The sequence below is a fragment of the Aptenodytes patagonicus genome, chromosome 23 (assembly GCF_965638725.1).
Source record: "Aptenodytes patagonicus chromosome 23, bAptPat1.pri.cur, whole genome shotgun sequence".
Lineage (NCBI taxonomy): Eukaryota > Metazoa > Chordata > Aves > Sphenisciformes > Spheniscidae > Aptenodytes > Aptenodytes patagonicus.
The window spans coordinates 4,682,279-4,708,799 of NC_134971.1; the positions used below are offsets into that span (position 1 = coordinate 4,682,279).

The following is a 26,521-nucleotide window of genomic DNA, read 5'->3' on the forward strand; positions in this document are numbered from 1 at the left end:
AGGTTGCCCTTGAGGTCAGACTTGCTTCCTGTGCACACAAGTAACCTACAAACACCGCCCCAGGGCAGCAGGACCGGATGATACCCTCATGCATTATGGTGCCAACAGTCTTGCCCGAAAGAAAGCCATGCAGCTGGGAGGCTGGCAGGATGCAGGGCACGCTATGTTTATAGCCACACTGGGGGATGCTCTGTCAGGGAAATGTCATCCTTGGTAAGGGGGAATTACAGAGATGAGTTGCATTGCCCTGGCCCATAAAGTGGGATTTAAGGCCATGGGAGTGTGATTTTTACCAACGTGGTGACTACTAAAGCTTGACTTTAATTCATGGTGCTTTTCACAAGGAAGGGGGGGATATAAAGCTTTCTGTTGGGTTTGTGGGTTTTCCTTCTCTTGATTTGCAAGGTAATTTTTTCTTCTTCCCTTAATTTCTCTCTTTTCATTCCTGCATGCTTTCTCTCCGATTAAGTCACACAAGCGCCTCTCCAAAGTAAGCCTTCTTTTTTCTCTCCTGTCCCCCACTGTAGAATTGTCTCATCACTCAGAAACCCTCCCCGTGGTACTGAGCGGTGACCCCAGTAAGGCATTCTCCTGGTGCGGCTGTGAGAATGTCAGCAAGAGCTCAGCCCAATGCCTGTAGCTGGGAAGCTGGTTTCACTTATATCACTGGGATCTCATTAATATTTGCTCACATGGTGTGAGAACTGGCCTATTCATCACACTCCTTCAATTACTTCCAACTAATTTTAGCCTTTGTTTTAAGGTTTGCTTTCCCTCTCCCTTGAAGTGAGCTGCTGTCTTTGCCAGGGAGAAATCTGCTGGCTTTGGTAGGCTGAATGGTACCATAATCCCTTCTCTTTCCTCTCTTCTTACTTTATGCCTGTCAGAAACAAGAGTTCATCTCCATAACTTCTTGCCTGCTTTTTATGATGAATAGTAGTTTTGTGGCCAGTGATCTCAGCTTACTGCCCTGCTTTCCTGTGTGATGTAAATATTAAAGATCAGTGATTTCAAATGAACCCAGCTTAAACCTGTTAGAACAGACCTGTCCCAAATGAATTGTGAGAATTCATGGGCTCGCTCTGAAAGGTAGTAAGTAGAAGATCCCTCTGTGGGTGCTTGGATTGGAGATAAGCTCATTTGAGATTTGATCTCACGTCTCTATGCTACCCTCAGAAGAGTGTAAAAATCAGAAACGCAGATGAGATGCCTGTTGGACAAAGTGTCAGGCTGTTGGCATTTCCACATGTATACAAGTAAAGTTAAAACCAGAATGGCTTGGATGGCTTCATAATCTACGAAATCAATGCCTTGGCCTTTCCCCAGTTGATGCCTTAGATTCCATTCTAGGAAAGTTCTCAGAGAGCAGCGAAGTCTACAGTGCTGGCTTACTGTTTTTCCTTGGTCATAATGCCTCTTGTAACCAGCCTGACCTTGCATGATTGCTGGTGTCTGCTGGAAGCTTCTTTATGTCTTTTTTTAGACAGATTGTCTTGTGCTTGGTAACTGTAGCTTGGATAACTACAAAGGAGGACTGTGGGACTAAAGTCTCAAGTGAGGTGTGAAACAAGTTCTATGGAAAATGCAGGTCTGGAGTAGCAGAGAGTCCTGAAAGGATTGATGGTGAGTAGAGGTGTGGGGGTCAGGACAGGTCATGGCTAGGCTATGGTAGGCTGGAGGTGCTTTTGCCTAAGCTATGGAGAGGTTTGTTAGGAGAGGGACTAGTGGGAAGAACATTGGTAGAGAGCGATGTGTAAAATGTATGTGTAGTGGTACTGTGATGTGCTTGCAGCCAGCCCCTTGCTTTTCTGAGAGAAAAAAACCAGCAACTTTAAGACAATTAGAGAAACAAGAGGGAAGTGGACCTCAGATGAGTTCCAGTGCGAGGAAGCCAATGCACAGAGGGAAGGGGATCCCAGGCATGACCTCCGCCAGCCTGCGTCAGAGCCTCCTGCCCTGTTCACCCACGGTCTGCACAGCGTGAGCCTAAAGTAGCATGAAGGCTGAATCTCTTTTCTGTGCTCCACAAGGCGGCTTTCTCTGGTACAAGTGAGGAATCTCAGGCGTAATAAACCCCCCGATTCTTCCCAGACAGACGATGATGGTATCTGTTCAAGACAGGGAGAGGTTAGGAACAAAGAACTTAAGGACAAATATTTTAAAATCTCCATTCTCAGCCTCTTCTCTCCCCACCCCTCTTCTGCAAGAAGAATGGTCTGATTTTCCAGCCTGTCTCACTAATGAAATGAAACAGCTTGAGCCCATGAGTTTGATGCTGTGTTTATACAATTGCTGACAGATCTGCTTGAAGTCCCTTGCCCTATTTTGTCTGTTGTGTTAATTGTCATGCTGCAGTGTTGCCATCAGAGGGAGCGCTTCACCAGGAGTTTTTAAGCACTGGATTATATCTGTAGGAAATCTTTTCTGGAGCTTGCTTTTCCATGCTGTCCGCCAGTGTGGCATGGACCAAACCACCTATAGGCCTGCATCAGCCTTAGGCTTTTACTGGCAAACACCGCTGCTTCTTGAACAGCTTTCTGAACTCAGCAAAAAACCCCTTTTTGCTAGCAGCCAACAATGAAATACGTATTTTTAACTCTCTTGCTCTTGCCCAAGGATAAAAGTGATTTCCTCTCCATTGCAAATCCTTCAGATTCTTCCCACTCTCTATAGCTAATAATGAATGCTGAGGATAAGTATCAGGTTAGGGGAAAACATGAATTTTGATGTAGGCCCTGGAGATTGTAGAACAGTTTAGGTCGGAAGGGCTCTCAGAAAGTCTCTAGTCCTAGCCCCTGCTCAAAGCAGAGCAGATGTGGTTAGATCAGGTTGGTCTAAAGTCTTGGCCAGGCACATTTTGCAAACCTCGAAGACTGGAGATCCCACAGCCTTGTCAGGCCCCTGCTCCAGTGCTTAACCACTCTTGCTGTGATCAGGCTTTTTCCTTCTATCTGAATAGAATTTCCCTTACTGCAGCTTATGACTGTTGCACCTTGTCCTTTCAGTGTGCAATTATGAGAAGGGTTTGGCTGTGTCTTCTCATTTGCCCCTCCCATTGGGTAGTATAATCCCCCTTTAGGTAGTAGGTCATGAAATTCTGGTTGTTTTGGACTGGAATGAGGGATTTGGGAATAAATTTCATCAATTTCTGTGAGTTATTTGACCATGGGCATTTAGAAGCCAGGTGAATAGCATAGATTTTGGAAGTACACAGGTCAGGAGAAAGGGCTCTGGAATCCGTTCCAAGCTCTGCTCTCACCCTGGTTCTGTGCCTCTGTTTCCCCAGTTGTAAAATAGACTTAGGGATACTTCTAGAGCTCTATGGCATGTCATTCACTTGGCAAAAAGTTTCCGTTCCCCTGGAAGCAGCAGTATGTAGGAGTGAGTTGTGATCCTGCTCCCAGTAATGCTAAAAGGTGGAAACTTCTGTTGGCATCAAGTTAGCAGGCTGAACTTCGTATGCGTGATCCACTGCTTCCCATCTGCACTGTAAAGCTGTAATCTTCCATAGCAGTATATGCAAATATGAGATCGTTAACCCATGAAGATTTAGAGGCAACACTATATTAGTTAAAGGTTCAGAGAAAATACCCCATTTTTCACCTTTCCTCAAGTTCTCCTAAGTTCTTCCTGGTTACAGCCACCATATAACTATGAACTCTGGTATCTGCTCCTATAGCATCATCTCCGTAAATCAGTGACATCTTTTCCACTTCTGTGTGCAAGTCCATTCCTCTGTTACTTATTTATTTTCTCTTTTCAGTTCTAATGCTTATGGTTTCTTTTTCCAGTATGACAGACTTAACCTGCTCAAAGTAAGAATACGTTTTTCCTTTTTTGTTCTTCTTCCCCTCCATTATACTGTCTCTTGATTTTCACAGTTCGCATCCCCTTACATTCTGACTCTCAGTGAGTTAAAAAAAGGGTAAATAAAATTGAATATAGATTTAAGGACTCAGATAGTCTCCCTTCTCTTTGGACTTCCTGTAGTCTGTTTTACCTGCAAAACATAAGGGTCAGGGGGAAGGAATCTCCTCATGTTTAGAACACTTGGTGGAGGCAAACAATGAGGCTTGGATGTGAGTGTAATTGCGTGGAAGAGCTTAAGAAAGGTGGAGCTGCACAGCTCCTTTACAGAGGAGCTGCGGTTTGGGGAAATTCAACTGTGAGGGGAAAAAAAGAGTTACTGCAATTAAAGTAGCAGAGGGGAATGAAATCCTGTTGCAGTGTGCTGACACCACAAAACATGCACCCTAATTTAGAAGACACAGTGACAGCAGTGTCTCTGTTTTCTCTATGCCAATTATAGTTTGATTATGATTTTTTTGCTCCAGGAACTTCTGAGTTATGCCTTTTGCTCATTAAGGCAGACAGATGGCAAAACAAATTTGCAGCAAAATCACTCCATCTTAGACCCTGTGCTCCTCAGGACAAGGTGGTGCATACATGGATTAAGATTAATTCCCCTGATTTTTTTTTTTAGTATAGCTGAATTGCATAAGGCCTTTTTCCATGTCCTACTTGCAGAGAAGGATGACATCAACCAGATCTTTTATGAATGGGTATGGCCAAGTATGGAAAAGTGTAGGAAGTAAGAGGAAATTCCTCTGCTTAGTTGATGAGCCATACTGTGTATTTAGTTCTTCAGTTCATATCCTTTCCCCAGGATTTGGGGAAAGGCCTTAGGGGTGTTGCTCTTTTTAACGTCAAACTTTTGTATTTTGGCCTGTGGCATATACTATATTACTGTGGGGTTTTTCATTAGAGACCGGTGCAGTGACACTGGCAGAAATGCCCAAGGTTACAAGGGATCCTTTAGAAATGTTGACTCCGTGAATGAGATCCAGATGCCAGTAAGGTTGTCTACTGGAGTGGCATATAGGGAGCATAGGAAACTGAAAGCAGGGAGGTCTAGGGAAAGAACAGCGTAAGCAACCCCATGTCTTCATAGAAATCTCTGGTCCAATCTGATCTCACTAACACTTTGCACTTACTTTCCTATGGTAAACATCCTGTACGTCGTTGGTCCTGTTGTGGGCTATCCCAGTGCAGGTAGTTTCTGTGTTTCTGTGAATATGAACTTAACTCTCTGAGTAAAACTTCCACAGGCCCTGTTACAAGTCGGAGAACAGTATGTTTTCCTTCATATTCCAGACTGGGTATAAAGCTGTGAAAAATACTCCCAATCTAAGGTCAGAAGCAAGATGACTTCAAAGAAAGAAATGCAGTGAAATATTGCTTCTGTCCTTGTCTATTAGACTCAACTCCCCCAAGTGTAATGTAGATATGCCATTGCTGGTTGGGAGAGGGGGACGGGCACAGCTGTGTGGCTGCTGACACGCAACGTGCCTGGCAATATGCACTGTAGCTGACCACCATTAGTGGTGAAAGGCTACAGGGCCCCCAAGCTTCATTGCCCTGAGGTAAATCCACCCTAAAATGGGGGATGCCTATACTTTCTGTCAGTTCTGCTCAGTGTCCTGGCATTGGAAAGCCAGCCTGACTGGAGTGGGAGTGTGAAGCTTATTTCTTCCTCTCTCTGTGCAGATAAATCTCACTTCCAGCTGAAAATTGCCAAATGTGACTTTCCAAGCTGAGCTAGCTTTTTCATATGCTCCAGTGTGACATGTGGCCTGTCCTCTCAAACCATCTGAAATGCCATGATAAGGACAAAAAAATCACATGTGCAGATGATGCAAAATACTGTGCACTGAAATTCGGGGGGGGGGGGACCCAAACCCGCCAGCTTTTTTTTGTTTGTTTGTTTTTGGTTTTGTTTAGCTTTTCTAGCGATTTTCTTCAGCAGTTTTCCTGGCTCTGTATGTGTCTCCCTTTTAAAATTTGAAATACTATTGGAAGTTTTGCCTGATGGCTTTTGTGAGTAAAATTGTGTCCCTGCCTCCTGGTAGTTCTTTGAGGGCTTATTTGCACAGGGTCCATTCAATGCAATGTGATTTTTGCAACCTAGCCAGCAGATGTAGAAGAATGAAGCCTCTGAAAGAAATGGCTGGCAATGATTATGATTAGCTCCTTCGTTGTTAGTGGGCGCTGCTGTTCTGCAAAAATCATTACAGCATGCGCGCGTGAGTTTGTGTGTGTGTGTGCATGTGGACATGCACACATTAGCCTGAATTGTTTCCTATTATGGACTCATGCTTCTGGATTTGTTCTTTGTTCCTGTAACTGGAAATAACTGTGTTAGACCACACTGTGAAATCCATTGAAATCTTCCGTTTAATCCCACTTTCACTTCGCTAATTATACAAACCAGATTGGACCTGGTTTCTCTGTCCATCTTTCTTTTTGATCCTAAGATCTCTGTGCTAACTAATGCTTCTCTTTTATTTTGTCCTTACAGAAAAGCCAGAGTTGGTATAATGTAAGTACTCCAGTTTCTCTTGTCCCTGGGTGAATATGGGCTGGGTACCTGGGTGGGGGGGAAGGTGCAAAGGGGCTTTGCAGTGGCACTGGGGCATACTGACCATTTCTAAAAAGAGGAAGTGGAAATGGCTCAGAACTGGCAAAGGAAGACTGACATCCTGAGGGAAAGGATGCCAGAGAGAGAGAGCAAAAGCTTTGTCTTTTCAGTCACTCTTCTGATGATCTCCACATCCTGTACCTTCCAGTTTCCCAGGAGAGTTGGTCTTGATGTGGTGACAAACAGAGCTGCCACCGTGCAAACCCTTTGCATCTCTCAGGGTGGTGTGGGGCGAGAGAGGAATTATTTTCTATTGACCTCATGGAAACACAAACCATCTTTTGCTTCTGCCTTGATCTTATTTTCGTTCCGTAAGCACGAGTGGCAGTGTTTTCAGTACAAAGCTGGTGTTGTGCAAATTTCCACAATCGGTGTCACTTTTGCATGGTTGAACCCCCACCCCTCGAGTACTCTAAAGTAGATACCAGCAGTACCGTGATTTTGTAGGCAAATGCAGCAGCCATTCCATGTTCAGCAACAGTTCCTACCTTCCTGCAGCATAAGACATTAGAACCAGTGATTTTGGCTGATACAGTGTGGTCAGATTTCACAGAGGCATGAGAGGCAGACTTATTTACTTGCTGTACAAGCAGGGAGAAGCATAGAGGCAACGGCATTAAGAATGAAGTATAAACCACGGTAGGCCAAAACTGGTGGAGAAGTGGCAGATAAAGGAACGTGGAGTGAGGCAGTTTGGGCAGATGCACAGGCCCAACCAGGCTGCTGCAAAAATGTGAATCTGTGGCCATGGCTAAAGGTGACTTTTGCTATTATGCAAGAGCTGCTTCTGACTGTAGCTGCTGAGATCCGTAACCTGCTGCATGATGCTTTGCTGTGGTCTGCTTCTGTGGGTCTCTTGTGTTTTCATGTCCCCTCTATCTTATTTTTCTGTTCTCTTGTTTTTTCTCCATATATTTTCAGCATGAGAGACAGTACATCCGGAGAGTAAGCACCAGCTGCATTTTTTGTGGTTTCCCCACAATTATTTTCCATTAGAAAACAAAACAAAACCAAACCATGTTCTAGTGAGTAGAGACATTCTGGCCAGATAAAAGCAGCAATGTGGAAATACGGATGGGCCGCAAACTCCAGGAAGGCAGTCAATCCTACTTGGCAGTATTATTACCATTAAAAATTTGCTAATGCATCTCCTTGATATAGCTTCCCTTCTTTGCTAACTCCTTCCAGGTAGGATTTTTCTGGCATTTGGACCATTCTGATTCTTCAATTCCTTTCCCCACTGAGAGCAGCTCTAGAAATGAATCTGTGGAGGCTACCCCTTCACAAAACCTTACAACTTCCTTTACTCGCTTTCCTCCACTTTCATTTTACGTAGACTTCACTATGCTCAGAGCAAACACCCTCCACATTGTTCTTTGTGCCAGTTCAGCAGCCCCGGGTGCCACGCACTGTACAAACACAAACCAAAAAATATAGTCCTTGCCTCAAAGAGCATACGGTCTTCAAAGATCCCCAGAGCATCGGTGGTCAGAATGCTAGTTTTCTAAGATGACTTCAGTTTTTGCTGCTTTTAACTGGTCTTTTTGTCCTTGTAGCACTGTATCCCTCTTTGCCAGTTGGAACCCTTCCTTTTCCCTCTCCTGGATTCCTTTTTTCTCTACTTTTTCCTTAAGATGCTACCAACTTCTCTTGCCTTGTGTGTTCTCCTTTTGATCCTAGACGTGCTTTTTGGGATTGACATCCCTACCAGATTGAGAAGTGGGAGAAAAGGGGTGAACCAAGGTCATGGGTTGGTTTGGCAGAGCTGCCCTTTCTTGGTCTTGGTGTGCTTTCTCTGCTTTGCTTTCCAGAGGACAAATGCAAACTGGTCCAGGTGCATTGTGAGATTTAGAAAAGAACACCAGTTTGAGAATACTCAACCTTACGAGGTTTGCTTTGTGTTCATGTCCTCATGGTGGAAGAGCAGACCATCACTGAGCTGGTTGAGTTCACTAGCAGCGGAAAGAAAAAGTCGCTGAGGTGTTTCTCATGCCTTTAGTGAGGAACTGCAGACATGGAGACTGTCGTTTGGAAGACCTGTTATTCTTATGGAGTGAAACTCAGTTTGTTGGTCAGCTGTGGTTTAGGTCCCACCCGTCTATGCTTAGCCATCAGGATGCAGTTTGTGTGTGTCTGCTTTGGACTTGTGTGTCTGCATGTTGAGTTATTGTTAATCGATTTATTAGTTTTAAAATAATTTTGTTTTTTAAAAGAATAGAGCTCAAAAACAAATTTTCTCTGTATTTTTGTTTACTGAAACAGGGATGTGACTTACTCTGTAGACCTGATGTGCTTAGAGAGGTGGGAAATTTGTGTTTCACTTCCCTGATGACATGAAGGACAAGGTCGCACTGGCTGTGGGGGTGGCAGGAACTCCACAAGTTGGTAGAAGGAATTTGTCACCCAGCAGACATCATTAAAATTAGAGACAAACTGGAGATAGCTTTTACTCCGGCAGCAAAATATCTCCTTTGTTCTTTTTCTCTCTGGGCTTTGGGTGAAGGACCCCATTTCCAAGCATGGAGGAGCTCTCAGTTCTTGTGTCTTGAGGTCAGTGTACACTTGAGGCACTGAGCCGAGCAAGTCTGACATGTTTTTTTCTGTCTACTTCTCTCTCAGTTGGACTGTTGATCCTTCTACTTCCCTGACTGTTCCTAAATTAGGCTGTATGTCTCCAATTTTCTGCAGCGTTTCTAGCTGCCACTCTATAGCAAGGCTTGCTTCTGTAAATGGCCTCCTGTAGTCCCTGTGCTGGTAGACACCAGGCATCAGGAGAATCTGCAGAGCATACTCCTGGAAAAGAGAGTAAGATGATCTTGAAGAGTTAGAGCAAACACAGTTGATACCAGTGAAGAGGTGAGATTTGTATCTGTCCATGAGGTTTTCAGTTTACTATTTAGATCCCAAGGTCTGCCTTACTCTGTACTCCTTTCCTTTGTGTTTATCTACGTACATTCCTTTCACCTGCATTCTATTTTGCAACCATGCTTGAATTTTTTTTCTTCTTACAGTTTCTCCCTATAACTGACCTGAACCACCCCCTCTTCACCCATGTGCAGGATAGCCCCAGAGTGGTTAGTGGGGGGAAAAAAAAATTACAGTGAAAAGACACTAATTGTCTCTTTCAGGTGTTCTTAAATACTGCTAGAAACATTTGCTGTCCTAGTAAGTCGGAAAAGATCAACAGGAGCACAGTTCCACCCACTTGTCTTTGGCAGAGCGAAGTCTGCAGTGAGGATTGCACAGGGTGAGACAGGAGCCCTGCACCTGCAGTTCTGCAAACAAGTGCTGTGCACACAGGGCAATTTTTAGCCTGTCTTGCAAGAGGTGAAAGTCTCAAAAATAAATCAAGTCAAATGCAACTAGGTAGCCATGTGAAGGAGAGAGCCTTAGGTTTTCCTTTGGGAAAACTGCGGCAAAAGCCTGTGCGCTAGGAGTTAGGAGGTGGCTGAGAATCCATGGTGGACTGTGATGCTGTGAAGGCCCTTTCTTTGTGGAGACCTTTGAGCAGCACTTGCAGCTTCTTAAGATCAATGTCAAGTGATTATGACTGAACACCATAAGAAATCAGCCTTTGCTGGTCTTGGTGTGCTGTCTTTTTTTCTTGCAGTACCCTCCTCATAGATAGTAGAGTGGAGGGGGAAACTCAGCTGTTGGAAAGAGTAAAATGTTCCCTATAAAGACAGAGAGAAATTATGCATCATTTTAGGGAAAACATCAGAAACAGCTTTCCAACGGGTGGCAGCCTGAGTCTGACTTGGCAACAGCAATCATGTAAACGGGGTTTATTGCAAAAATCCAGGCTCGATGATGATTTAGCAAGGTGTTGAACACAAACAGCCCTTTTCTCTGTAAATCAGTGCAATCATCTTTTAAGATCCAGTAACCATTTTGTCAAACTACTTCTGGAGCAATGTTAACTCATTGTCTTTCAGGTATTTTTCATAGGCAATTCCCTTCAGATTTTCCATGATTTTGGGTGTATGGATTACCAGGCCTGGCACAGTTACTGTGGTGTAGAGGCACTAAATTAGAAGTTAGCTTTTGGTGCAAGCTCATGTGATGACGAATTCACATCCACTTTCCACCCCAAATGGCCAGTAATTACTCTGAAGCTTCTTCCTCTGCTGTTCATTCACTTTTAAAAGAAGAAAAAAAAAAAAAGAGTAAGAAAACCCAAGGGACCAGACTGGGTTTGGAAGAAATGCTGTTGGACAGGTGGCCAGTTTCTTTGCTGGCATTAATCAGCATAGCAGTCCTGCTGTCAGTGGGGTCTAAGCTCTCCCACACAAGCAGGGAATGTATTCTGTTCTTTTCCAGTAGTTTTCCTGTTCTGTCCAGAAGGAATATAAATCTTCCCTAAAGAGTTAAGAGCAAGTCCATCAGTCATGCAAATTGGATAAGATTTACCTTCTCCCTTTTCTCTCTGCCTCTTGCCATTGCCATCTCTCCTCCTCACCTGTTTTCTGTGCTGTGTGCTGTACAAGACTATACCTTTGTCAGACTTCCCTGTCCTGTCCCATCCCCCAGAAACAGTTGCTTTAAATTTCCTGCCAGAGGATTTGTTTGTGTATTAACAGGGAGATCCTACCATGGGGAGTCACCCTTTTCTCTCCATTTCCCCCACCGAGCCTCTTCTCTCCACCCTTTGCAGTGCCATCCCGTCCCGTCTCTCTCTGTTTGCAGTAGAGTTAATGTTTGCTGTCTCCACCTCCGGGTTAGCTCTTCCGATCACTTGTGCCATTCATCTCTGCAAAGGGAGGTGGGTGGGTGTGTAGACAGAAGCGTCCTGGTGATTTTTTTTTTTTTTTGGAAGTAATCCCATAAGCAGTTTCCAGCAAAGAGGGCCATTCAGTAAAGCAATGCAGCTACCTCGCAGATGTCTGTAATCCTAATTCTTTGCAGATGGATGTACTGCTTCCTTCTAACAGGGCTAAACGGAGAGACCTGTGTGCTGTCTAGCACCAGCGATGCTTTTGTGGTGCATCTGAGCAGACAGAGCGCTTGTCACTTCTTCCTGTCAGTGAGCAAACTGCAGTCACTGGCCCTGGAATGAAACAGCGGCTTTGCAGACACTTGGTTGGTTGGTTGCTTGGTTGGGGTTTTTTTTTGTTTTGTTTTTTTTTTTGAGATCTATGTGCCCAGTTTGTTAGGAAGAATGAGGATTTTACTTCAGTATACTTGTTTTCACAGACTCAGCATCATGGCTGAGCAGCACTGGTGTCGTGGTGTGGACGTTTACGTGTGCATTTCTACACTTGAGCAGAGAGATGGAGAGGCAGGGGACTAAGGGCAGAGGGATACAGGGAGTTCCAGTGCTCCAAGCAATCCTCCTGGGACCTGCAGGGAGTTCATTTCCTGGACCCTGAAGGAAGCCCTTGCCCTTCATTTCCAGAGTGACCTGACTAATGAATGAAAACTAGAAAGACCTATGCTTTTTGGGGGTCTCAGAGATACATATAGGAGTAGAGGAGCCCTTAAGATTTCTAACTGTGTGGGTCTCACATGGCTGATTTCTCATAGCTATATTCTTTAGACTGGTCTCTCCTTAATCCCCTCGCGCCTCCCCCAACACACTCTGTCCAGCAACTTTCCATTACAGGAAACATCTGCTGGGAGGCAGGGCTGAGCCTGGGTTACTGCAGGACATTGGCCGACAGAATTACGCAGCCACAGTAACTTAAAGCATGTGCGAGTCAGTTTGGTATCTTCCCCACCCGCTCCTTCCATGAGAAACATTAACAAAGACTGAAGCTGCCTTTCAGAGCAGAGAGGGACTAGAGAGGAGAGCCTGAGGCAGGCACTGAAGGAATAACTGCTTTTCTGGTTTAAAAGGCGGGGGGGGGGGGGGGGGGGAAGCAGCTGAAGTCTCTGAACTGTTTACTGTCCTGTTCAGTCCTGGAAACTGCGGCTAGATCTGTGAATTACAGCTGGTCTGGTGGGCTCCTGGCGGTCGGAGCTATTTCAGTTGCTAGCTCTGGCAGTCCTGGGCATCGGGCCTCAGTCGGGAGTTGCAGATGCCTTGCACAGACCTGCCTGGGACTGCTCAGGCTGTCGGCACTTTTGCAGTGCTTCTTTAAGGGATGCCCGCAGCAAGAAGCTGGTGAGACTGGAGCAGAAGAGCACAAAGGTTGCCCGTCAGCACGCTTACCCTAATGAGCCACTTTTTCAAAGTCCTCTGGAGGGCAAATCCTCTCTCAGATCTACAGAGGCCACTAGGGCAGACGACCTGAATGTGAGCAGGAAAGTAGGGGAAGGCATGTAAACTCCTGCCAAGCTGCTGTATCTCTTTTGACTTTGAATCTAAACAAGAAGCGGTGACAGCAGGAACAGGAAAAGCAGAGTTTGAGAACACAGGGAGCTGTGCAAGTGCCGAGGAAACGCTATGGATTCCTTGCTGGAGTGTGGGGCGCTCTGGGATCTTGTGCTGGATCAAGAACTGCCATGTCTGCTGTGGGACCTGGAGGGGCTTGTCGACTTACCGCAAGAAAATGTCAGCCGTGGATCAGATGAAATTCCAGCTGTGAGTGTCCCTAAATGGAACTGTTTGTCAGTCTAACACAAGTTCTGGTGCTAAGCAGAAGCGTCTGTTGTAGTACAGGTTTTAGACAGGTCAGAACATCCCTTACTGTGGGGAAGGGAGGGGAGCGCCCCTCCACATGGCAACTGTACTGCTAAGTTGGGTTGCTGTAATGCATTGCACCCAAAGCTCAGAGCTGATTATAATCTCTATTCCCCCCTCCTTTCCCATCCTGTCTGCTTGTCCCAGAAAGTCTTGGGCTTGGGCTCTTGCTGGAGCCCATCTCTGACCAAGATCTTTTCCAGATGTTCAGGCTAGAAGTTTGGTAAGTAAAATTCATATTTCTGTCATCTGCTGGTTAGCAGTTTTTATTCAGAAGTAAGATACTTTCCTTTGGGCCCACAGGACTGGAGCAAATATCTGAAGTGCTGACTTGATGTTAAAAAATACTGTTCCTAGTTCGTTGAATTGGTGTGAGGAAGAGCGAATGCTTTTGGGGGGATGGGGTCTTGTCTGTGTTTCCTTCTTTGATTTGACAGCATTTGACAATTTTGTAAGGCTAATGCTAAATAAACTTCATATTCCTCCCACCCCTGCGACCCCATCAACACCATTCTCAAACAGAAGCTATCTTCTATAATCACTTTGATTTCTGTGGCCCTTGCTGGGAGGCTCTGAGGTGTGCCCACCTTTCTGCTTTGGGAGACATGTATTGTGCAGCTGGAAGAGGTAGGAGAGGGTTGTTGAGAGGAAATGGAGATAGGGAGGGAAGAGGTTGTACCCCAGGTTGCTTCATCTTCCCTACATTTGTGGGAGAAAGAACATGATAGATTAGACAGGAGTTACGGGCCTCCTGAATTTGCACCTGCCTCTATTTCGGTCAACTCTGCCTTCAAAAGATGTTCTGGCTAATATGAGCAGCTGTCAGCATGGGCATGGTGTGTAGGAGGTGGTCTAACATGGGCAGAGTCATGTTATAGTTTAGTAAACACCAGAGAGAAGCCAGCTCCTGGTCTCCTTCCGGCCAACAGCACTGTTTTCTCTGAGGCCTTCCATGAAGCCAAGTGTCTGCAGAATAAGCGCAAAACATGGTTGAGTCCCTGTGAGAGCCTCTTCTGAGCCCCACAAAAGTGGGGGTTGTGTGTTCACTGACTGCCAGGTGGAGCAGCAGCAGATAGTTGTGTGTTCACTCGCTGCCAGGTGGAGCACTTGATGGGGAGAGGAACGGGGATGACTGCATTATTCCCGAGCTCCTGATGACAGTGATCGTTCAAGTTCCTCTGGAAGGGCTGCAGCTGTACTAAAGCACCTATTTTCCTGGGCGAGCTGGGGATTGGCAGCTAACTGATGCATTGCAAACAGAGAATGTGTCATACCTTGTACAGTCTAGGACTGCAGGAAAAGAGATTTCTTCTGTAGCCATGGCTTCCATGCAATTCCGTTTTGCTACCTAGCAGATATGGGTATAGCTCTTCTACTCTGTTCTTGCTCTTCCAAGTCAGGTTCTCCTTTTCTTCTCACTTAATGCACTAAATCCCGAATCCTCCCATCTGTGTGTCTGCTGTGATGGGAGCTCCTAGCCTCATGCTTTGTAAGTGCATCTGATCCCCCTTCTCCTTATCAAGGTGTTCCTGTTTTCCCACTCCATTTCTCTGTACTCATGCCTGCCCCTCTCTTTAACAGGCACTCTGTTATTTGCAGGTATTGAGTCCAACATATAAACAACGGAATGAAGATTTCAGGAAACTCTTCAAACAGCTTCCTGACACGGAGCGCCTCATTGTAGGTAAGGTCATACCCTTGGTGCAGTGCCCTGTTGTGCTGGCCCATGGTTTGGGGAGGAAATCCAGCACACATGCATGCAGCTGCTGCTTCTTCAAAGAGATTGCCACCAAGGAACAAGCCCGTTGTGTCTTTCTTGTGCGCAGGCGGAACCCCTCCTCACCATTTCTAATGGGTTTCATTCGTTTTGCTTCGGGGAGAGCAACGCTGATTTGTATCAGCTATGGCTCTGTTCCCTCATGATTTGAGGAGCATGTTTTCCTCCACAGTGCTCCCCCAAACCTGACAGTGTGTTAGTGTTTGAGCTCTTTCCTCATTTGGTCAGGGTTGCATGTCTCAACATGCACATACCACTGAGCTTCCCTTTTTTCTAACATCCCCGATGCTCCCTACTCACACATGACTGCCCTTCCCATATCCATTTAGCTGATTAGCGACTGCCTAGTACATTGCATCTGTTCTTTTATCTTACGTAACTGGTGATCTCGTACCGTGTCTCACACTGTTGAAAGATGCACATCCTAGTAGAGGAATAGAAATTGTTTAGGATGCTTAACTGGGAGAGAAATGAGCAATGGCACTAGAAGGCGAAAAGGAAAAGGCAGATTAAGATCTGGAAATAGTACATAGGATGCTACAGAATGACCAGCTAATAAGGCAAGATCATCAGTCAGTAAGAGAGATTGTCTGTGACATGCCCTTGGGAGGAGTCATAACCTAGTGGACAGAGCAGCAGCTGTGGCTTGGTTCCTTCTGGCTCTCCCTTTGACTTTCTGCAGGATTGTGTCGAGTAGCTGCTTCTCTTGCCACTGCTGCTTATCCTTACCTTTAGGCTGTCCTGTTTTCTGGTTTTGGTGCTCCTAAATTATCATCTGTTGTCCACCCACAGATTACTCATGTGCGCTACAAAGAGACATTCTGCTGCAGGGCCGCCTCTACCTCTCTGAAAACTGGATCTGCTTTTACAGCAACATTTTCCGTTGGGAGACACTGGTAAGGCTGTCAGTCTGCCGCATTGAGCATGTGTTTTATGTCAGCATGTTTGCTGACATTGCTTTAAAAGCACTCTTTCTGTTGTCTTTCTCATCAGTGTCTCTCTTTACCTGTGTTCTTTTTCTGCCTTCCCCTTTCTGCATGGCTCTGACTGTAGCTGACAGTTCGCTTGAAGGATATCTGCTCGATGACCAAGGAAAAAACAGCACGGCTCATTCCTAATGCCATCCAAGTTTGCACTGACACTGAAAAGGTACATCCTTGAAGCCTCCAGCTCTGGGGCAACCCCTTATGGCTGTCAGGGGCAGGGGAATATAAGTGTGTTGTGGGATATTTCCAAACTGACTGCTTGTGCTACCTGGGGCCTGGGAGGAAGCATCAAGGGAAAAGGGCTGGGTGCAGAGCTTCTGCAGACCTTGGGCTGAGTCTGGAACACACGTAGCTTGTGGGTGTGGGGCCAGGTAGAAGATCCGGGTTATATAGTAGCACATCTCTAACAGAACTGTTTCTATGTTCAGACTCGCTCCCGTGGGTGAGAGGCGCTCAGCCTCTCTGTGAGGCCTCCATGAGCTTCAGTCTGTGCCCAAGAACTGAGCAGCTGTGCTGTATGGCTTGCTCAGTCCTTCTGTGAACTGTAGCTGGAAAGTGATCTGAACTGGCTTGTCTCTTCTTCTTCCCTTTTTTGGGCCTTTTCTGAACTGATTTTTCTCTCCATCTCTTCCCATTCAGCACTTTTTTACTTCCTTTGGGGCTCGAGACAGGACGTACATGATGATGTTCAGACTCTGGCAGAATGCTCTCCTTGACAAGGTACAGAGACCAGCATCTCAGTGTTGGGGTGGGATGAATATATGCAGAAGCATAATACCTGTGACTAATGTATATGCATAAAACGCGGGGGACAGTAAGCATCTGTTTAGGCAGAGCAGGTACATAACTTCAGGTGCAATTCTCTCTTTTTGCATGGAATTCTGTCGATGTACAGACATGTCTTGCACACACAGTAGATGCCACTTTGTCTCTGCTGAGCTGTGGAAGCATGCGTCTCAGGAAGGAGTTTTTTTGAGGTCTGTAATTCAAGTGAAACAGCCCAGAAGAAAGCAGTTCAAAATGCAACAGAAATAGGTCACTGCACAGGCAAAGCTCTTGGTAAGTCTGTGCTTCAGAAGTATAGAGTTCAAGGTAGGACAGAAAAAGAGGATGTGTTCAGGGCATCCCAAAACCAAACGAGAACAATGGTGAGTGCAGGGTGCACTGGGTAAGGCCTCAGTGGGTTGGATTTTAAAATAAAGCAGGGATGTGCACCTGCTATGCCAGAGGCCCCATATATCCTATATTTGATCTGAGTGTCTGTTCCACAGTCCATTGAGTATTTCTGGCCTCACTGCGGGAGCAAGACTCGTGAACTGATGTTACAGCACTACCAGCATTTCGAGATGTTCTGGCTTGAGTTCACACCATTCTGGAAGGCTCAAGTAGTCAAGTACCCAGAATACCCTGTCCTGAAAATCGGGGTGGTATTTAGTATGCAAAAGAATCGCTTTGCATTGGGCAGCTTGTGTTGCTACCATATGTTGTAATTTGATCAGCCTTTTGAATTCCCTAACAAAATTCAGTGCCCTTGGTTTCAAGGTCAAAGCAAACGGGAACTGAGACATGTGAGTGATAAAGACAGGAAACATTTCCAGAGCTCTTTTTCCAAGTGTAGGATCCATGCCCAGCAGGAGAGAGGGAGAAAGAACCTAGTCCATTTTTCCTGATAAGACGCGAATTAGAGTGCATGTGGTAAGAAGGTGAAACAGAGTTAGGCATTTTCTGGATAAAAGTTTCTCATTAGAGGTTTTCCCCCATGCTTTTGATTGCTACTTTTGGGAGCTAGATTAAAAATTTCCTGCCTTATCCCATGCAGGAACTATGGGAAGAAGTTCAAGCCAGCAACTCAGAAAAAGTTCACTAGGTTTCCTCCCACCCACCCACCCCTCATTACCAAGAAATTCTTGTCATTGGTCATAAATTTCTCATGGGTAAAAATCCATCCCCTTTCATCCCTGTACCACATGTTTAAATCACAAGTTCTCCTGCCCCATTTCCTAAGAACCTCAGAACGCAGTCATATGATCATCAGCTGACCTGCATCCCTAAAAGGCTGGGCTTTTGTGAACGGTCTTGATAATTCATTTTCTCTTTTAACTGGAAGTATATACAAGCTTTTCACAATAGTATCTGGTGAGACAAACTTTGTGATTTTAAACTGCAACAGGAAATGTTTTTCTTTGTTGCTGTTTTAGATCGTTTTCCCTGCAGCTGTAATTCTTCAGGCAGCTTTAATTTAAACAAGCTTGGAGGGAAAAACCCTCATAAGGTGTTGGGGTTTGGTATAGTAGGAGACATTAAATGGAGGCACAGCAGAAGAGGCGGGGAAAACGCGTGTGGAGGGAAATGCAGGTTTACTGCTTACATTATTACATGCACAGCATTGTAGTAGCGGGAAGTCTCATTTTGTGTGCTGCTCTGGGTGTAGCCTCATGTTGGCTTTCTGATAGTCTTAAGTAACATGAGATTCTGGCATGGAAAAATAACGAAGTCAGATTTTAGGGCAGAACCTGGGCTGATGGTGAAGGCTTACTTGGAGAAAGGGCCTCTTATTGCTTGATGGGGACACTCTCTAAGCCAGCTTGGCCTACCAATATAAGGATACATATGATTGCAGTCCTTAGCCAGCATGGAGCTGGGCCAGCCTGCCAGTAACATACAATCCACCTTGTAGCATCACTGGAATTCAGAAGAGGTGAGCCCATCGGAAGGCTCTCACCTCCCATCAGGGGCTGTGTCAGAATCTCTCACTTCTCCTTTCAGGGTGAGGAATGTAATACTCCTGACAATGGTAGTTCCAAAAATTCATTATATTTTAGCGTTCTCAAGTGAAAGTGTATGCTGTTCTCTGTTCCCTCTTTTAGCCTCTCTGTCCAAAGGAGCTCTGGCACTTTGTCCACCAGTGTTATGGGAACGAGCTGGGTCTGACCAGTGATGATGAAGACTATGTGCCTCCTGATGATGACTTCAACACAATGGGGTGAGTGAGGAGGAGTAAAATCTGCCTATGAGGAAGAAAAGATGGCCTCAGGAGAGCAGGATTCCCAATATATTGCATACCTCAAACTGCTGTTTGTCCCTAGTGAGAGATTCTGGGTTCTGGCCAAATGTTTGCCCTTAAATGTGTAATGTCTAAAAAGCTGAAAGCATACCATTTCCTCACAGAAGTCGGTAGGAACTGAAATGCCTGCCTCTGTACTTGCTTGAGCTAGATGAGCAATTCTGTAAATGCCAAAGCATCCCAGTCACAAGGCCAGTCAGCGTGTTACATGGTCAGAAGGTGCCGATGCTTGTCAGTCTGTGTATAAACACTTGACAAGTTTGGGCTTGATCTTCCCTGCACTGAGCCATTTCTGCTTCCGGTCAGACTGGAAACTTCATAAAAGTATTCTTACTTGCTCTGTGTGTCCAGTTGTAGCTGTACTGAGAGGGGTAAACATAAAAACCTGTGTTCTCTGTGGCGTCTCAGCTACTGTGAAGAAATCCCCGTGGAAGAGAATGAAGTCAACGACAGCTCCTCAAAAAGCAGCATGGAGGCCAAGCCAGAAGCTAGCCCTCAGCTGCCAAAGAAATCTGTCACTGCGAGCACATTGACATCTACGGGAAGCAGTGAAGCGCCAGCCTCGGTAAGTGTTTTTCCTCTGTTGCAGTGGGAGCAGTAATCCTCTTCTCTGGGATCCAGCTGGTAGTCCTTGAATGTACGAGGTGACCGTTTACCCTGCAGCTCCTCTTCCACTGCAGCTGACCACAGTCCTTGAGTCAGTGATATCTGTGAGCATGGCATTCAGCCAAGAAAAAGTGAGCAAAGCGTAGCTGTCCTAAAAGCTGGTAAACTGGGACTCTCAGCAGCAAGGGCATTTTCCTTTCTATACTTTCAGATGAAAGGAAATGGAGTGTTGGAGATAAAAGGGTTATAATTTCTTCTCTGCCTTCAGTTATTCCCTAGGAAACAGTGTGTGCCCTCACAGTATTACGGCAGAACAGACCTTGTTTAGATACAACCTCAGATTTTCCTAGCTGTATAGGGCTTACTCAGGGGCAAAACCAGTATTGTTTGTGTGCTTGTCTGAACAAACAAAAAGCCTTGTGTATGTCATGATCTAATATGTCCATGTGTTTTACAAACACCGTATGGTAACCTTCCTCCTCTCTATATTATTTAATTTCCAGACATGTCGAGGCCAAATGTTCAAAGGTACGAAAATTGGCCCACAGATGTAAAGTTTTCAGAAATAACCCCCAATTTCCAGGTGCTGATCTTGCCCTCATTATGCTTTCTCCTTGCTGCAGTTTGATGGAGTGCTACCAGAAGAGGAGGAGGCAGTGGCGGAGAGTCCTGTGGAAAAAGACCTTGGCATTGCAAGTATCATGGGAGAGAAGATAGAGATCATCGGCCCCGTGAACTCCCCTTCCCTAGACTTCAATGACAACGAAGACATTCCCACTGAGCTCAGTGACTCGTCAGAGACCCATGATGAAGGTATGCGGGGAAGGGCCGTTCCATCGGTGGTGTTTTCAGCCTTCTCCCATCCTTTCCAGTGAGGGACTGGAGTGGCAAACACTGAATTCCTTTTCTGGACCCTAAGAGTTCAGAAGATGCAAAGAGTTCCCATCCTGGGCCGCAGAGGGCGAACGTGTCGGGTATTTGGAAGGATGTCCCTAAAATAACCCATGTAGTTCATTACCTCTTCTGACGTTCCAACTATTGTCCTGGGATCAGTGGAGGAAAAGGGTTAGAAGTACCTTCTTTGGGTTCCTTCTTCACAAAGTAAAATACTAAGGTTCTGGTACTGTGAAAGCACGGCCTCTGATATTGGCACGGAGGATCATGGCTGGGGCTTGCGGGCCTGTTTCCCCACAGGGGAAGTCCAAGCCTTTTACGAGGATCTGAACGGCCGTCAGTATGTGAATGAAGTGTTCAACTTCAGCGTGGACAAACTGTACGACTTGCTTTTCACGGACTCCCAGTTCCAGAGGGACTTCATGGAACAGCGCCGGTTCTCTGGTAAGCTGCTGGTGGCAAAGCCCAGTCCCTGACGGAGGCTGCGTTCCCTGTGAGGTACAGAGGCCTGTACAGAAGGAAGGTCTCGGCACATGCCTTGGAGGTGTAACTTTGCCTGATGATAGAGGGATTGGGTAATATTCTGAGCAGATCTTGGGACAGCTGTAGTCTGTACTGACAGTAATCAAAAGCAGGTAGAACCAGCCTTGTTTGGCTATGTAGTTTTATTTTTCTAAGAGCTGGATCTAAGTTTATGGAAGAAGCAGACTCTTGCTTTTTTAACATCGGCTAAGGCCTGATCCTGTGTTCAAGGCTTAACAGGGTGAGGAAAAAGCTCTTCTAGCTCCACACCAGGCACTGGCACGGACTGTGCAGTTGACGATGCAAAGAGCGTGTCCCTTGGCATGCTGTAGTCCTCCTTTCCCTGTAACTGTAGGTTTGCTGAAGGAGATATGTCCCCGGCCTCTCCCCCTTTCTCTGCACTTGAAAGAGGGGAAAGTATTCACAGTTAGTACAGGAGACCTTTCTTTCACGCGCAGTTGAGCTGTAGTACTTCTGCAGCCAAGCTCTGCAAGGGGGAGGAAATACTGTCCTGAGCTTGGTTATATGGCTGCGCCTTTCCCTAGGGAACTGACCCGAGGTCCCTCTCCAATTACTTGAATGGGATCTTGTTTTGTCCTCTCAGATATTATCTTTCATCCCTGGAAGAAGGAAGAAAATGGCAATCAGACCAGAGTGATCTTGTATACCATCACCCTCACCAACCCTCTGGCCCCCAAAACTGCCACTGTCACTGAGACGCAGGTATGTGAAAGGCGAGCAGGGGTGTAATGCTTTGCAGAAACAGATCTGTGATTTATTTTCTTGTCTTGGGCATGCTGCTTTGCATGTTTTCATTGTCCCTATCCATTTTCCTTTACACATTTTTCTTGTATTAACTTGCTACCCAGTATCACTGCAAATGTGAATAGCTAATCTTACACTCGCGCTGGATTGCATTGCAAGGAAAGGACTATAAATTTTCCAGCAAAAGCAGATGAGTTTGTAAACCAGCCAGCACATTGTAACAACTGTGTTTGTCACCCGTACTGGTGTTTTTTGAGCTGCGGTCACTCTGGCAGATGTTATTTATGAGCAGGGCACAAGAAAGTCAGATACTGTCTGGCCAGTCCTTCTCACAGCTCTACATAGAGATGTCCAGGCTTTTTTATTACTGGTGAGGACAATTAGATGATGACCTCTTTAAAAAGGTAAAAAAGGGGAGCATCTGCAATGCACTGGGAAGAGCCAGGCTAGCTGTATCTAGTAGGGGCTGCAGCTAGAGAGGGAGGAAAAGCCTCCTTCCATGTCCAGAGATAGGTTCGAGTGGCCAAAGGTAGATACTGAGAGTTAGCTTGAGGGAACACTAAGAGGGAGCCAAGGAAAGATGGGGTGTCTGAGCATTATGTTTCAGGGAGAGGAGAATCCCAGCGGCAAGGTATACCTTGTAAGGATGGGATGAAGCGTGCTGTTCAGAAGCAAAGACTGCGTGCAGGGAAGATAGAGAAAGAAAAGGGGAGAGCAAAGCGATGGGCGAAGGGAACGGTACACTTTCAGGCAAGCAAGGACATGGCCTATTTTATTCTGAGTTTGGGGTCAACCACTGAGGTGCGCTTTGCTGTGTTCTTGCTGCAGAGGTAAGTGGACATAGTCTGTAAGAAAAGCAATACTTTTGCATATGGATCTGCAGTTAACTGTGTCTGTCCCCTTTGTGAGGTTTGTTCTGGGGCAAAGAAAGAAGCAGATCAGAAGCATTACTTCAGAAGAAGTAATTGACATGTTTTTATGCCGTTTAGAATCGCAGAATAATTTACGCTAGAAAGGACCTCTGCTCAAAGCAGGGCCACCTCTGATTTTAGATCAAGTTGCTCCCTGACAAGCCAGACATCAGTTTAATGAGAAGAGGTGACACTTGCAAAGGTCCCGCTGCCACTGGTCCTCACGTGGCAGTGTATGTAACTGTGTCTCTGATAGAAAATGCTGGAGGTGGAGCTGCTGGAACTGAATGCCCCTTTTGAAATACGCCCTTGGGAAACACCTGAGTGAAACACTTGGTTTCCTCGAGTATGCCTTCCCTTAAAGGTGAGCTGTTCATGGAAAAATGGCAGAGATGGGGCTTGGGCATGGGCGTGGTCTCCTATTTGTGGTAGAGCTGTTTTTGTAAAGTGCTAGTGAAGGCGCCAATCTATCAAAGCCATGTCCTAACCAGACTAATAGTTGCCTTGCATGCTGTCTTTTATGCAGACAATGTACAAAGCCAGCCAAGAAAGCGAGTGCTATGTCATAGATGCAGAGGTGCTAACTCACGACGTCCCCTACCATGATTATTTCTACACCATTAACCGCTACACGTTGACTCGTGTTGCCAGAAACAAAAGCCGACTCAGGTACACTTCTTATGGGATAAAGGGCTTTACTGACGACCAAAAGTCACCTTTGGGTGGGAGTTCTGCTGTTTGGTGTGTTAGAAGGGGTTGGGGAGAACTTAGCCTTATTTCTTTGTCCCGTTGCCAGAACACTCCTGTCGCGAAGAGTTACCGTAGGGGCAGCTGCCTACTGTGGTGACATCGAGCAAACAATAGACCTGATGCAGAGGAGTTACAGCTGGGTCAGGGAGAGGATTTACAGACTTTTCCTGCCCCCTTCGAGGAAGCAGTGGTTTGCAGGGCCGCTTGTCACACACAGTCAACTACGTGTGATAAGCAACAGGATGTACTTCCAGGGACTGGTGCCTCTGAGATGCGCCTGGGGGGGAACAAGCAGAGGAATTCGGTACCAGGCAAAGCTATAGGCTTTTGTGTTTGACTTTGATAAGTAATCAAAATGTCTGCCTGCCACATGGCCAAAGGTCTCGGGAGTCCTCTCGGGGGAGGCTCTCTTGAGGCCTTCCTGCCACGGCCTTTGGAAGGACTTTTCATGCAATGCTTCTCCTCGAGAAACACGAAGGGCTGAGACCATTCCAGAAATAACAGTGTGCATGATTATTTCTCATACTTACATTGACAAAGGATTGTGAATTGACATTGCCTCCGGGAAGCAAAATTGGGAGAATAACTTTCCTTTCTTCACATAGGGTTTCCACAGAGCTACGTTACAGGAAACAGCCTTGGGGGCTGGTGAAATCCTTCATTGAGAAGAATTTTTGGAGCGGCCTAGAAGATTATTTCCGTCATTTGGGTAAGAGTGGCAATGACTGGAGCTGCGGTAATGACCCACAGACAGTGGCACCTTCCATAGTTTATGCATGCCTCCCTGCACGCGGGCAGCGTGACGGTGTGACACCTGCTGCCAGCCTACTGGGGATCAGACCTCGGGGTGGCTTATGAAAGGCACCAGCCAAAGTTATTACCACAGCGTTGGTAGCACGTGCTGGAATTAATCAGGTCATCAAATCCTGCTCTCAGGCAGGAGCGCAGGCAGTCTGGGGTCAGAGTTTGGCAAAAGGTGTTAAGGGATGTGTAGTGTGTCCTCTGGCATGGATCTCTTAGACCCTGCCAACTTCTTTGGCCCAGCAGCTGTGCCATTAGAGGGCTTAAGTCTATATCTCTGCAAGGCCAGTGCCGCTTCTACTAAATGCTTTCCCTTGCTGTCTCTGCAGAGAGCGAACTGACCAAAACCGAGAGCACGTACCTGGCTGAGGTCCACAGACAATCCCCCAAAGAGAAAGTGAGCAAGCAATCGACCGTGCGCCGGAGGAAACGGGCCCATGCCCATCTGCGGGTGCCGCACTTGGAGGAGGTGCTGAGTCCCGTCACCACCCCCACAGATGAGGAGGTTGCACATCGAATCAAGCATGTGGCAGGTAAGGAACTGCAGACCCCTCATGCTTGGGGATGGAGAGCTGGGTACCCCGGGAGAAAAACTGGAGCTTTGCTCGCGGAGGGTTAATGGGAAGAGTGGCCAGGGCTTTCCAGGGCAGGGAGGATGCATTATGATTGTTTGAGTGAGATGGAGGGGTGGGCAGAGGGAAAAGGGCTGCCCTCCCCATCAGACAGCATTTCCTAGCCTAAACGCATCTGTCTCCTCAGGTTCCACTCAGACACGGCACATCCCTGAGGAGAGCCCCAGCGGCTTCCACCTGCAGAGTGTCTCCAAGCTGCTCCTTGTCATCAGTTTTGTGTAAGTGATTTTTTTGCTTTCCTTCACAGTCAGCCTTTAAACAACTTTGGCCCTTTCGTGTTTCTGGCATCCTGTGCTCCCCTGTGCCAATTTTTTCTCTCTCATATTCCTCTCTGGTCCCAAACTTTGCGCAGCACAGAGGAGAGAAAAGCAATGGCAGGCAGAAAAGAATTAATTAAAATTTCCTCCAAATGCCCCAGCAGCTGTTTTGTCTGGCTTGATCCCAGCTTTTGCCAGTACTTAGCTGGCCACTGATCTGGCTCTGTAGGTTCTGGATCTTATTTTATCAAAGTCTCTCCTTTCCCTTCAGTTTTGACCTTGTTTTAACGAAACATGGGCTTCACAGACCTGCATGTTTCTGGGAGTCCTAAATGGAGGTCAGCTATACTGTGCGGGGGACAGGCAATGCTGATAGTGGGAAGCAGGGCGAGGGGCAGCTGTGCAAGGAGAGGGGAGTTAATACTTAAAAGAGAAGAAATCCAACAAGCAGAAAGAGTCTTTTTTATTTCGGGGACTCAGTTTAGAGATTTTCAATGACATCTAGAAACTGTGGGTTTTTTTTAATAAGTCATTTAATGTAATCTGCAGACAAACTAGCTGTTATCATGAAAGATGACCATGCAAAGCTCTCTGGGAGTTACTGTGCTATCACAACAGGGCTCAGTGTATGTGAGGAGTCCGTTACTTCTTTCCTCTGGTCTGGCAAAACCTATTCGTCTCTGGTCCTGGGCGGCGATTTTGACGAGAGATACCATCTCAGAAAGAAGCTGGACCATTTAGCGATGATTTCTGCAAAATAAGGGGTAGAAACACATGAAGCAGGAGAGAGTGGCATGATTTCGCTAGTTCAGCAGCAGGAAGGACGTTTGGTTTGGGTCCCTTTTCTGCCACCACCTTTCACAGTTGCTAGTCTTGGACTTGGCTGGATGTGCGCTCAAAGTGAGCTGGGTATGGGCCTCTCGTATCCCTGTGGCTCACTCAGTCTTTAAGCCTAAACCCCGGCGTATTTACTGTTTCCCTGCCTCTTGGGCTGACGGTAGCTTTCGTGTGTTAGTGCTGCAGAGGTTGCTGGGCAGGTGCTGTGAAGCGCTACAGTCTGAAGGAGCAGTCCAGAGATGGCGGGTTTTTTCAGCACTTAGGGAAATGGAAGCATACTGTTAACCCTGGAGGAACAGCAGAACTTGGGCTCTTTCTTTTCTTAAGCTCCACCCACCTTTTAGTGAGGTGGGAAGAAGCTGAGATTTGTAGACTGAGGTTACTTTTCAAATTGAGCTCCTTTCTGCATTTCCTTTTCCCAGCGGGGATAAAGACGGCAGAGGTTTGCAGCAGCACCCCAGCTAGCTGCTGTAATGATAAGTCAGGTAATGTAATGATGAGAAGATAGACTCGTGCTATCTTCTGCATCTAGACAGGTGAGATGCAATTTAAACTTTGGGTAGGAAGGCACAAAAACTTTACAACAATCTCTCCTGACAGGCTACTAGCTTAGCGTAGA

The 26,521-nt window shown here is 46.2% G+C and overlaps 1 protein-coding gene across 11 annotated transcripts in view; it reads left to right on the forward strand.

The window, feature by feature from the left end:
* GRAMD1B (GRAM domain containing 1B) overlaps window positions 1–26,521 on the forward strand; it is a 140,181-nt gene that overhangs the window by 105,964 nt on the left and 7,696 nt on the right. For 9 of the 11 annotated variants that reach the window (XR_012997028.1, XM_076358421.1, XM_076358419.1 and 6 more), the window contains 14 exons: window positions 6,359–6,379; window positions 14,682–14,784; window positions 15,670–15,773; window positions 15,931–16,026; window positions 16,503–16,583; window positions 18,731–18,846; window positions 19,336–19,492; window positions 20,157–20,346; window positions 20,728–20,871; window positions 21,554–21,672; window positions 23,152–23,294; window positions 23,981–24,084; window positions 24,506–24,709; window positions 24,936–25,026. Coding sequence is in view for 10 of the 11 variants with exons in the window: in XM_076358421.1 (XP_076214536.1) it covers window positions 6,359–6,379; window positions 14,682–14,784; window positions 15,670–15,773; window positions 15,931–16,026; window positions 16,503–16,583; window positions 18,731–18,846; window positions 19,336–19,492; window positions 20,157–20,346; window positions 20,728–20,871; window positions 21,554–21,672; window positions 23,152–23,294; window positions 23,981–24,084; window positions 24,506–24,709; window positions 24,936–25,026 (1,673 nt within the window). In the remaining variant the exon portion in view is untranslated. The remainder of the gene's footprint in view (window positions 1–6,358; window positions 6,380–14,681; window positions 14,785–15,669; window positions 15,774–15,930; window positions 16,027–16,502; window positions 16,584–18,730; window positions 18,847–19,335; window positions 19,493–20,156; window positions 20,347–20,727; window positions 20,872–21,553; window positions 21,673–23,151; window positions 23,295–23,980; window positions 24,085–24,505; window positions 24,710–24,935; window positions 25,027–26,521) is intronic. The other 2 variants (XM_076358427.1, XM_076358420.1) reach the window with 2 other exon arrangements.